Source organism: Triticum urartu, chromosome 1 (assembly GCF_003073215.2).
Source record: "Triticum urartu cultivar G1812 chromosome 1, Tu2.1, whole genome shotgun sequence".
NCBI classification, from domain to species: domain Eukaryota; kingdom Viridiplantae; phylum Streptophyta; class Magnoliopsida; order Poales; family Poaceae; genus Triticum; species Triticum urartu.
This window is the reverse complement of record NC_053022.1, coordinates 65,335,110-65,348,327: the sequence shown is the minus strand read 5'-3', so window position 1 is coordinate 65,348,327 and position 13,218 is coordinate 65,335,110. Positions and strand designations below refer to the sequence as shown.

The window sequence follows — 13,218 nt, the reverse complement described above, 5'->3', positions numbered from 1 at the left end:
ACACCATACATAGAGCATACTTGGGATAGAAGTCGTTGCATTTTTGCCTAGTAGGTTGTGCACAAGTCTTGTATCCGCCTATTGTGCAATCGTGCTAGCATCTCTCTAGTGTTGTGCAACAAGAGCATTTTTATGGATTCCACATTTTGGCTCACCCGTGGTTGCACGACCTCACTTATCTTTTTGCGTGTGTGTTTCCGTGTACCACATATTGCTTGGTCTACTTGTTGCATCGCAATCTTGCGAATCTTTTTCAACATTATTGAAGCTCACTTACAATTGCATCAAATTTTGTGCCACCATCCTAACCAAGATCCACCATAATCTTTTACTTGTGTAGGTGTGAGAAACCGACAAGAATTGGTACCAATTGTGTTATTTCCTTGTTCCACATTGGAGTGATCATTGATCCACCTTCAACTTCGGTCAAGGTACAATTGGTATACGTTCTTCTCTTTCTACCACTCACATTTTTCTATTGAAATGATGGATAGGCCAAGTACTTCTACCAACCCACTCTTCATTGAGCACGACGACGACATGAACTCCTACGTCACCAAGAGCCACCTCTTTGGTGCACAACGTGCGTTGCATCAAGAGCAACAAGCAATGAGTGAACGCATCGACAACCTCGCTGCCGACTTGCGAATCTCCGAGCAACATACAAGGGACTATTTCGACCACAAGCTCGACGATCACAAGCAAGAGAACGACGCAAGAATGGACGAGATTCGTGCTTTGTTGCTCAACCGCTCTTCTTTCACTTCGTCCTCATCAAGACGGAGCCGACTTCGACTTCACCCTCTCCGGCTCAAGTACACCAACATCGAACACTCTTCGATGTGCCGCGTGCAACGATCGTCAAGAAAGCCTCAATCCTCTATGTGAGCACCGACAACGTCAAACCCAAGCGTCTTTTGCGCTAGCACGAGAACGGCAACGACAACGCCAACATGAAGAGGAAGAGCGAGCGCGTTTACACCAAGATGCACAAGATGCCGAGGCACAACGCCAAGAACAGCAACTCCGTGAAGCTCAAGCACTTGAGGCTCACGGAGAAGAACCGGTTACCCTATGTATCGTCCTTTGTTGGATTCGGATCTTGTATCTCTTTGTGTTTCAAGGATCTAGCATATGTGTGACCATATCTTGTTGGTTTTAGTGTTCCCCTCGTGATTCCCCTCGTTTTTTCCCTCGTGTTCTTCGTGTTCTTTGCGGGATCCGCTCCTTTCATGAAAGATCGGCCGTATAGGGTTCCACCCTACATCATCTTGTTAAGAGAACTATTCCAAAAATATATAGCCATTGGGGAAGTAATGCTTTTGCACACTTTTTTTGTCAGCAGAAACGTGCCCATACTATATGTCGGCATCGCTCGAACGACAAATTTAAGCAGGACCTCACGACCAGCACAAGCTAACAACTTGTCTAACCAGCCCTGTATCTTACCGCGAGCTCGATCAACAATATGATCAAAAGTCCCACTTGTAATTCCCCCAATTGCCGTGGGAAGCCCGAGATATCTCTCACTAAAAGCCTCTGCATGAATATTCAATGAGTTTTTTAAACCAAGCATCACATGTGGAGGTGTATTAGAACTGAAGAAGATGGCACTTTTATCTCCTTTGACACGATGTCCAGAGGCATCACCATAAACTTGAAGTGTCTTGTTTAAACGGACATCACTTTGATCGCTTGCACCAATGAAAATCAAACTATCATCAACAAATAATAAGTGGCTAACCCAAGGGGATCTGTAACTCACTCTGACTCCTTTGTCAATGTATAGTTACCACCATAAAATTTCAGCATAGAGGAGAACCCTTGAGGACATAAAAGAAAAAGATAAGGTGATACTGGGCAGTGGCGGAGCTAGAATTTGGAAGCAGGGTGGTCCAAAAAAAATTTTGACAATAAATATGACATGTGAACTACTCCCTCCGTCACAGTTTAGAAGGCACAATTAAATTTGCGTGTGTTTTCACAATAGACAAGGTTTAGGGCGCATTGCATTTATTTTTAGTAGTTAATTAGTACTCCGATATATTCTCTCCATTTTTATATACAAGGCCACAAACTCAAATTACAGATACCAAGGTAAAAATTAATGTGTGCTTTACATGCCAATTTGTTTTCTCGATTACCGGGTTAATTAATAGGGTGCATGCACATTATAGGAAATTGAGTGGCTAGGAGGGAGGAAGTAGTTGAGCGTGTCATTATCATCCACTACATGCATGCTAGTAATTAAACCATGGGTTACTAGTACGAGAAAACATCATTGATATTTGACTCGATTATTGTTGGTGGCCTTGTTTAGATGCAAAATGTGTTTTTCATAGTGGCCTTGTATACAAAAAATGAAGGGAGTACTATTTCTATATGCATGCGTAGTATGAATGCTATTTTTTAGCCCATCTAGGTTCCAGAGAATTTCTAAGCGCGTCTTCTAAATCGTGACGGAGGGAGTATATAACTAATTACCACATATAAATTGATCAATCTGGCCTTACAGACGTAATAGAATTCTCAATGAAGTCTCAGTTTTGTGTAAAAGAAGGACGCAACGTACCTGCACGAATGTGTTCATGAATTCATCTACATATGTACTGCACTGGAACGGATATCAATTAGCAAGCCCGCAATCAAAATTTGGGGAATGGGCGGTACCTCAAATCGAAAAATAGCAGAGTGCCGAACTGCGGATTGGGCTGCCGGGCCGGCGCTGGCTTGCACGGGTACCAGCCACCGCTCGCCAGGCAGTGGGCATTGCCGGTTACTGGCTTTGCCGCACCTGGGCCGGGGCACAGCCACGCAAGATGATGGGAGCCGCGGACGCGCGGACGCTCTGAGTGTTGGGCGGGCTAGACGGAAAGGAAATCATCTCCTTCGCTCCTAGGACGGTGAGGTAGGCGGGGACGACGTCCGACGAGGTCAGCGGCGGCGAGACGGCAGAAGAATAGGAATCGAGAGAGGCAGCTAGGTCTGGACGAGCAGTGGCCCGAACAGCTGCGTGCGTTTGTTTTTTCTTGGGCTAGCCAGATATGGGTCATATTGGAGTTTTATTTTTCTCTAACCCATCTGTATAATACGTAGAGGTACAGCCTGGTCTAAAATCCCAGGGTGGGCCGCGGCCCACCCTGTCCACCCTGTAGCTCCGCCCTTGATACTGGGTCCCCCTGCCTGAGTCCCTTCGATGGTGTGAAGTAGGGCAAAAGTTTCTCATTAACTCTGACTGAGAATCTCACCGAGGATACACACTTCATGACCAGTCTCACAAATCTGATGCTAAAGCCCAACTTAATCGTAATAGCTTCTAGAAAATGACATTCTACTCTGTCGTAGGTTTTCATCATATCAAGTTTCACGGCACATGAATAGTTCTTTCCTTTCTTCCTTCTCTTCATTGAGTGTACACTTTCATATGCCACAAGAACCATTTTCCCATATGACACAGGCTGAGGGACATATATTGGACATATATTGGAGTACAAATGATGGTCATTTATTGTTTTCATCATTCATCGATTGCACCTAGAGATATTCTTCCCGGTACATGGACCATCTCACGGTACATGACAGCCTTGGACAAATCCGTACAAGCACAACGCTAATTGCACCAGATTGTTTAGGGAAATTCAAAGCAAACCAAATTACACACGCACACGAACCGTGACGGCCGTTTCGACAAGTATAAAGACCTACTGGATTAAAAATAGAAATTAACAGCTTGCTTTGCATACTTGCTTGGGTCTTGGGTGTTGATCGGCGATGATCAATTACTTGCCGGCGGCGAAGGCGTTCATCTGGTCACGGAACTCTGGTAGGTGCGCCTCCTCGACGCACATGGTCATGACCCGCGCGCCGATCTTGGGCGCCGGCGGCGCGCCGATGACGGCGACGGCCATGAACGGGTGGTACGAGAAGGGCACGACGTGCGTGGGCGCGCCCCACCCGTAGTCCGCCTCCAGGAACCCGAGCCGCGTCCAGTCGGAGACGAAGAGCGAGTCGTACGTGAACCTCAGCTCGTAGGGGTCCTGCGCGAACCCTCCCACCGCCCAGCGCGCCACGTCGCCGGCGAGCCTCGCCTTGGCGTCCCGCACCGTGCGCACCAGGTCCACCACCTCCCCCGCCGCCACCTCCGCGCTGCTGCACGTCACCGTCACCGGGTAGAAGCAGTTTCCGTAGAACCCCTCGGCGGCGCCGGCGAGCATGAGGTGGCGCGTGTTGGCGAAGAAGCAGACGTGGACGGGGTGGTCGTCGGCGAGGCGCCCGGCGAGGCGGAGGGCGCGGGTGCGGGACTGCCACGTCTTGGCGACGCAGACGTCAAAGGCGGAGCAGCGCTGCCCCATGGACACGAAGAAGTCGGACTTGGCCTTGGCGATGTGGTCCGGGGTGAGGTCGACGGTGAACTCGCGGAGGTCGAGGAGCTCCAGCTTCGGCGGCGGGGCCGGCATCCGGGGAGGGTCCGGGATGAGGTCCCGCGCCCAGACCGGGGACACGCGGGGCTTGGGCAGGCCGCGCGCGTAGTCCCCCACCGCGTTGATGAACTGCCCGGCGCCGAGGCCGTCGGCGATCGTGTGCACCGAGATCAGGCCCACCACGAACCCGCCGCACGTGAACTCCGTCACCTGCACGTCGAACAATCATCAGCCGAAACTTAATGTTTGGGGATTTTTTTTTACCAAGCGTTCAAGGATCATTGCTGATTGCTTTATTTTACTACAACAATGCCTGTGCGTTGCAAAGGGATATAAATATTCTAGTATGTTAGCTTATGATTTACCTGTCAATAAGAATATACTTCTTCACTTTGTACTAAGTTAGTACAAAGTTGAGTCATCTAATTTGGAATGGAGGAAGTAATTGTGTAAATAAATGTTCATCAAATTCTAACTGTGAATTACATTGTATTTTGATTACGAGTTTGGTAAGTAAATTAAAGTGCAATTGATTCAGAAGATAAATAAATTAAGGTAATTGATTATCATATACATAGAAGGTTGGACGAAGGGATGATGGGAAAAAATGTGAAATAGGAGTCTTATGTTCCTTTTAAATACTAGAGAGATTTTTACGAAAGAAATGGTCAATAATTTAGAATAGAAAAGATAAATATCCACTCATCGCCCACAACTAAATGTACCATTCGACTGGGCCTCCATGTTATGGATGTTATCTAGCGAATGGTAAAAGGAAAAACATGTGGGCATGCAAGAATCTCCTTTCGGTTTAACTCAAACAAAAAATGAAAAATTTACCGGTGGTATGTCCATGGTTGGTAGCACGGTGCTGTCAAAGAAGCGGAAAGTTGGTAGCAGGACAGAAGGAACAGGTAAGATCTGTCGTGGTCGTGTTACAAGTCACTTGTCAATGAGAGCTACTTACCGATTGACTCATCTGACCTATAACTCACTTAATTAATCCTGCTTCCTCTTTTCACCGACCCAATCACTAATCTCCTGAATTTCAGTTTGTGCGTCCCCCAATACTAATCCGTTGATTCCACCACCGTAAAGCATTATGTAAGTGCAGCATTACTCTAGATAACAAAACCTGTGCCTGCTCCCTCCCGGTGGCATAGCTCTCAGCCAAGGTTGCGTTTGACATTGAAGTAGATTCCGGTAACCCAGTTTGCTCCATCTGTCTTTCTCTATTTTAGTATTTCTGTGACTCGCTTTCGGCTAGGTTTTTGTTATTTTGGAAACAAAATAATTTTGGACCTCGCCGAAATATGCGAAATTTCAGAAATTATTTTGAATTTTGAAAATTCACTCAATTTTAATGAATTAAGACATAATTTAAATATATTCGAAATCTGTTTGAATCTACCTCGAAATTTCAGGGTTGAAAATATTTCGGACCCCACTGAAATATGCAAAATTTCAGAAATTTCGTTGAAATTTTTAACCCTACTATTATGTCTAAATTTTCACAGCAGATTATAAAATAAGCATGTGACAACATAATGTAACAACCATAAACTGAACCCAAATTATGCCCAATCGAGTTCACTATACTTAAATGCAACTGCAACTGTGTTAAAAAAAAGCAACTGTAATTATATGTATTGTATTTACTTCTTTTTTTTAGGGATGCATTGTATTTACTTATGTAATAGGAGAAGCAAGTGTATCCACCTTTGCATTGTTATGAACACGTACGCCAACCACTTATTATAGAATCCAATAGTGCTTGAACTTGGCAAGAGAGAATCCAATATGGTCTGTTGAGCAGAGATTTTCTTCTACTAATCCGCATAGTTTTTAAATTCTAATTTAAACAAGCTCGACACTATAAATAGAATTTCGTGAGTATGTCAGCCAAAATAACAATTTTGGGTTTCACTAAACCTAACTAGTCTGTGGTTTTCTTACATCTAAGTCAATGTTGTTGGAAATGTACAACTCCTTCTTGCACTTTTCACAAAGCTAAAGTTGCATTTTTCAGAGTCAATTCGAGACATAGGAAAAATAATTAGTCAATTTAACGTCCACTGCTCATCCAAGAGCCAGCAAGTAACAAGGTCATTAGTGACAATTAGGGATGAAACCAGCTTGGAAACTTACCATCCGTTCTAGCTAAATATTTAAAAGAAAAAATGGAAACGGAAATTCACAGAACGAAAACATAAAGGGGAAGACTTTTTTTTTTGATAAAACACCAACCAAAAAGGATAAATTTCCCCTATTCCCATGATCCGCATTGTCGTCCCTTGACCATTAGACACCCCCCACCCCCCACCCCCGGGCCTCCTCTTTCATTTTCTCTGCATATGACAACGTACAAAGTGCTTCAATTTCTGTAGGTAACTGAACGTAAGGTCAATGCCGGCCAAACAAATCATGGTCCATTAATTCATGCATGATGATTAACGCAGCACGCACATAAAATATTATATGAGAGAGGTGACCTTGCGTGCTCAAGAAACTTGGTGCAACATCTCTCTTTTGGTGCAACAAGTTGGTACAACAGTTACATAGCCCGAAAACGATCGATCCACCGCTGGACCATACATCTACAGCGACCAACAGTACGGATGCTGGCTAGGTGGGTGCAAGCACGACGGCATCCTTTCAACCAAACCGCCTCCAGGACACAATCAAACTAGCCAGTAAGTCCAGCCCCCAGTACCATAAGGCCATAGGTGCACATCGATCACACCAGATGGCAAGCTGGAGCTAACTAATCGGCAACAACGACGTGTGCACACAGCAAGAGGACTAGAGCTACGTGCAGATCAAGGTGCAACTCAGGTAACAAGGTAGCAGCAGGTTAGAGATATGCATCATTGACCCTACAAGCGTAGTACTAACGGTTGGGCGTGCGTCCACGTTTCTAGCTAGCTGTTCTTGTTGCACTTGCACCCTAGCTAGCTAGCCACAAGAATATAGTACTGCCTAGCAAGGCATAACCGGTAGCCAATCCCTATTTGGGCTTCTATGCGACCAATTAACTAGAGTATGTATGTATGTGACGTGTGAAAAGGAAATCAAGGGAGGTGGTGGTGGCAGGTGCTCGATCGATCTCGACCCTCCACTCTCAAATCTCCATCCAGCAGAAGGCCGGCTAGCTAGCTACTACTAGGTAGCAACTTGTTGTGATGGACCTGCATGCCTGGCCTGCCCATAGACACCTTCACTTCACTCAACTCAAGTGGTCGCAAGCTCGCAACTGTACGTACCAGTGTTGTGCTTTTTATCTGGTGCTCACCTCTTCTTCTTTTTTTGACGTGATGCTCACCTCTTTTTTTTGAGGTGTTTTTGGTGCTTACCTCTTTCTGTTCTTGTTTTTTTGCGGGTGTTTCTGTTCTTGTGCGTAAGCAATCAATACGGATGTAACCTTTGCTACTAGTTCGGTCTAGCTACCTAAACCATTTTCCCGGCTTAATGAAATGGACCAGAAAAACCGTTAACACATGTCTAGTGTTAGCTAAGCCTCTGTTTCGAGTTATAGGATCTTCAAACTTTTTTTTTTTGAATTTGATGTATATAGACGTGTTTTAGTGTGTTCGGTCACTTATTTTAGTATGCATGTAATTTATATTAAAAAAATTAAACATCTTATAATTCGAAACTAAGGTGATACTATGTCACTAACGTGACCAATATGTGACAGCTACGGAGTGGCCGGCTTTGGCGTGTGCAAGGTTGGTGGTACGCGCTAGGGAAGACACCACCCGGGGTCAAAGAAAGCTACTTGATCGATTTAATAGTTGTCCATTTACAACCTACTAGCTGAGTCATGCAAGAATGTGACCCGATACTATACCGTGGTCGCGTGCACTGCCGACTGATCAAAACGGGTGGTTAAATCTTGCTCTTTTTCACCGACGCAACTACTCCCGCACCACCAGCTTCATGCATGATCTAGCTAGATCTTAGTGCTCCCAAGTCAAGCAAGGTCCACTTCCTAAAATTTACAACCTATAAGTTACTAGCAGCTTGCAGCCACCAGTACTGGCAGTCTTAGTCAAGCCAGGCAGGCAGGTCTAGCTGGGTATAGATTGAGTAAAGACTTTTGATGGAGTAACATGGTCAATAGTGGCAATCCATTCCCTCCAATTCAGTGAAGAAAACTACCCAAGCACCTGCTAGCTGGAATCTTATCTCCACATGACATGGTTGCACTTTGTGGCTTTAAGGTCAACCTAGCAAACCATGGTTCACGATTAGCCCAACACGTACGTAGAAAAAGACGTGAGAGGTAACCCGGATGTTTCGCTCACAGGTGACATACGATGCTCAAGAAAAGTAGGCACTGATATGATATTGTCCATGGGAGTAAACAAAGTTGATGGAAAGCAACCAACACATAAACTAAAAACCACAAATGCGTGCATATATAGCTAGCCATTGACCAGAAGGCGTCGCCAGCTTGAACCAACGATAACAACAACCTCACGGCTTTCCATATTAAATGATTTTTTTTGAATTTTCCTAATTAATCGAGCAACTTTTTTCTTCTTAATGAGTGCAAAAATCCTGCCATTTCCAAAAAAAAAGAACAACCTCACGGCTGCGTGCATGTCCCGGTGTAACTATGGCAGCACCAGCTAACTGTAGTAAGAACACGCAAGCATGACATCTGCATACCCGTGCAGGTGACAAATGTGGCATGTACCGTGCACCCGTGCATCAGGCACGTGTCCTAGCCTTTGGACATGCACCAACTGACCTATACTCCTACCCAGCGAGAATATACTACTGCTTAGCTATGATGATCCGTGGGACCGGTGGATGGGCAGTCCTATCTTAGACCCTGTTTGGTTTTAAATAAGTCACCAATTTATAAATCAAAAAGTACAAAAAGTAACTTATTTTGCTAAACGGACCCAACTTATAAGTCACTCTAACTTATAAGTCATAAGTTGCTACATTCCAACTTAAAACTTATAAGTCACCCCCTTTTGTATGAGTCCCACCACCTTTACATAAAAAACAAGATGGGAAGATGTGCTCAGATGACTTATAAATCAGATGGCAACCAAACAGGCGTGACTTATAAGTTACTGGTTTTAAGTCACCTGACTTATAAGTCAGGTGACTTATTGGAACCAAACAGGGCATTAACAAGCTAGTTGTGGTGCATACTAGCTGCATATCGTGTGCATCCTTTTTGTCATTTCACCAGAAAAAAAGATCCGTATCATCCATTATATATACTAGTATATTTCAAAAGGTAAAAGGTAGTGCGTGGTAGTAGGTGCTCGCCCGATCTGGATAGAGTATACGCTCTGCCACTCTGCTGAAGCGATCTCCCTAGTCCACTATGCCTAGCTTGCCGTGATGGAGCTCCCATCTCCTGCATGCCTCCTTGCCCACCCAAAAAGGTCAGTACTGTGCGAGTGCAGCCTCACTCACGTGTTACATCTTTTTCCCGCCAAGCCGGCGATCGACTTGCACCACGCATATATTTTCCAGATCGGCCTGCCCTGATGTGGAGTGGTTCACCAAGTTTCCTACTCTCTCGATTAAGAAACGATCGAGCAGACGGTCTCTTGGCAGGTACGTTGATCCATCGTTTTGTGCTCGTACTCGTACTTCCTCCGTTCGGAATTACTTGTCATACAAATGAATGTATCTAGATATATTTAGTTCTAGATATATCCATTTTTAAGACAAATAATTTCGAACGGAGGGAGTACGTCGGTACGTGCCGCATGGAATATCACCTACATATGTGTATGTAGAGCGCGAACGACAGCGCTTTTGTCGATCCAGCTTTAACCTGCTCGAGATCGGGTGGCCGGTCGTGATGATATCGACCATCTCTCACCTATACAATACATATATTGATATCGAGTACTATATTTCATGCGTCGCTGCCGGCACCATGTTCATTGGCGTGGAGGTACCACGGATCGCTACAACATCAAAAAGCATGTATAGTACCACGACTGATTTATACGTGCTCTCGTCGCTGTCTGCATGTCAAAAAGTAGCCAGCACGCACAAAATTGTCCCAGTGCTGCCACCTGCTACACGCTATGGCTTTTCAATTTTATAGTACTACCACTCTCTCCCCAAAAAGTTGTTGCTTGATGAAGATCGATTTGTGTCATCGCAAAAAAAAGGGATCAATTTGCGTCGAGTAATAATTCTTTTAATAATACTATTCCGTATGGGTCAACAGAAATACTAATATTCAAACTTGTGTTCTGGAGACATAGGGCCGGCCGGACTATGTATAAAAACCACAGCTTTTCGATCGGGCCATGGGTACGTAGCCAGCTAGTTTGTACTTACCTTTTTTTTGCGGGTAGCATTAAGATTATTTGCACGTCACGTCGTTAAGATTTCTTAAAATCAAAGCTAGCATAATTGAAAACCAGTAGCTGTCAAATGTGTGTAGTTAATGGATGGATTTGTAGACGAGTGAGAGGAACACGCATAACCTAGTTGGAGGGTAGCTAATGATCGAGGTTCGCCACGGTAGAAAATGAGGTTCTTGACGAACGTACGGCTCCCCACCTCCGTGCAAGCCAGAACTAATAATCAACTAGCGTTCGTATATTTGTGTGTACTCGATTGAGTATTGCTTAGTTATTCGTTCTCCTTTTTAATATCGTGCACGCACATATACGTACGTACACTTGCGTACCTGCATCATGAGCGGCATGTCGAGCGCCGGCACGTCGGGCGACGGCTCCGGCAGCAGCTCCTCCTTGGGGATCACCATCGGGTGGTCCAGGTGCTTCACGTCCTCCAGGCTGCACGCCGCCGTGGCCTCCACGAACCACGCGCCCTCGCCGGTGCACGCCACCCTCACCTCGCCGCCCTCCTCCTCCGGCTCCAGGAACCGCCCGGCGAACGGGTAGTAGTCCACCAGCGCCTTCCCCAGGGCCTCCCGCACCGCGCTTGCCGGGCTGGCAGCAGCTTCTCCCTCGCCGACGGCGCCGTCGAACGCGTGCAGCGACAGCACGAGGTGGCGCAGCCCCGGCACGCGGTCCAGGCACGACAGCCGCAGCGTCTCCCCGGCCGGCGTCGGCGACGACGGCGCCACCAGCGACTTGCTCGTCCTCGTCACCGCGAACCCCATAGCTAGCTACCGATTCCTAGCCCTGGTTCTTCCACTTTAAGGTGTCGTTGCTCGGTTAATGCAGGCGTGCTTAGTTACATGCGAGGTGTGTGTGCGTGTGCAAGCCATGTGTGTATAGCTGTGTATATATAGACGATGGCTTCTCACCGGTAGTAGGTGAAATGAGGAAGAATTAATGGTGGGCCCCACATGCACTTGACCAGACTCGAACGTATCTCTTGTACACCCATGTGCATGGTGGATGCGAAGCCTCCATGGAATCGCATATACGTTGTGCATGTTGTTGTTACGGTGGTTACTTCATTGTGCACGTCATCATTGTCATTAGAGAAAAGGAAATCCACTGCGTACCAAAGGCTAGCTCATCGTAGGTCGAATTTGTTCACTTTTCTAAATCCTAGTCATGAGGGTTAAGTAAATCTAGTCGTCGGATTTGCATATTGAGGTCGTGAAAAGCAAAAACGAGCATCGTCGTCAGCTTTTTGTCTTTTATTTATTTGAAGTGGTTGTTAAGTCCACTTTACTAGCTTAGCTATAGAGATAAGATCAGTAGACTCTAAGATGGAAAGTGTCCGTGTCAAGGTAACTTGCAAGTTGTTCCGTAGCTATTTATTTATGTATTACTCTATGATAGGTCCATTTCAAGTTACGCATTACATGCCTTTAATAAGAATTTAATTGCAGAAGTTGCTTCCACAGATTGATATCTGCTTAGCCACGGGCGAAGAAATAACTTTTCACAAGTCTTTTAGTCCACGCACAAGTCAGAGTGGTTTTTCAATGATGATGTAGTAGGTTATCTCCTAGCTAGAGCGGTCGGTACGTTGTGTTGGCACTATGTCGAATATGTGTAGGAAGTTTGCTACCATTGAACATGTAATTAAGGAAGAGTTGGATGTTTGAGTCAAACACGAGTAACCCGGACCTAATACTTTCTCTGTTTCTTTTTACTCCGCATATAAGATTTGGTTAAAGTCAAACTGCACAAAGTTTGACCAAATTTATATAAAAAAATATGAACATCTACAATACTAAAACTATATAGTATGAATATACGTTTCATGGTGCATCTGATAATATTGATTTCATATTGTGAATGTTTATATTTTTTAATATAAAGTTAGTCAAACTCTACAAAGCTTGACTTTGACCAAACATTATATGCGGACTAAAAAGAAACAGAGGGAGTATATAAAAACATTGTTAGGTAGCCAATATAGAAGCTGGTATGTTAGGCACATGATCACGAGAGAAATTGTCCTCGTGGCCAACAACAGTATTAGATAGTCATGATAGACGTTGTTTGATTTCTCTCCAAACAGGTTTTCGTTCCCCTTTATAAATAAAGGCACAAATGGCCGAACCGAAATAAAGTGATGAGGAAACCCTAAGACAAGCAGGTCAAAGAAAAATAAAACGGCACCGAGCAAGTGGCAGGACCACGAACCTAACACCAAACATGAAACCAGGAGAAACCACCCCTAACACACGACATCCACTACTACTGGACAAGGCACTAGCCGAGTCGCCTCGAGAAAGCATTGCTCTTTGTGGTACGGAACACACCAAGCCGTCTCGGGAAGGGACCACCTCAATGTTGAGGCCGTCCCCTCGCTCCGGGCCGTGGAGTGCCGCTCCTGCCAAGAGACAACAAGGACCGAGAACGAAGACCATGAG

General features: G+C 45.3%; 1 protein-coding gene across 1 annotated transcript; it reads right to left on the bottom strand.

The window, feature by feature from the left end:
* Window positions 1-3,483: 3,483 nt before the first annotated feature.
* On the bottom strand, window positions 3,484-11,651 carry LOC125547671 (acyl transferase 4-like). The gene is made up of 2 exons (XM_048711481.1): window positions 11,104-11,651; window positions 3,484-4,631 (listed from the first exon to the last, which is right to left on the bottom strand). Exons 1-2 carry the CDS (start codon window positions 11,539-11,541, stop codon window positions 3,780-3,782), a joined length of 1,290 nt encoding a protein of 429 aa, XP_048567438.1. The 5' UTR covers window positions 11,542-11,651; the 3' UTR covers window positions 3,484-3,779.
* Between the last annotated feature and the right edge of the window lie 1,567 nt (window positions 11,652-13,218).

Bases quoted from the DNA above. Each gene is read 5' to 3' on its own strand.
- LOC125547671 (XM_048711481.1), bottom strand. From the start codon at position 11,541: ATGGGGTTCGCGGTGACGAGGACGAGCAAGTCGCTGGTGGCGCCGTCG. The intron at 4,632-11,103 runs GTACGCAAGTGT...TTCGACGTGCAG, and splicing joins ACATGCCGCTCATGATGCAG to GTGACGGAGTTCACGTGCGG.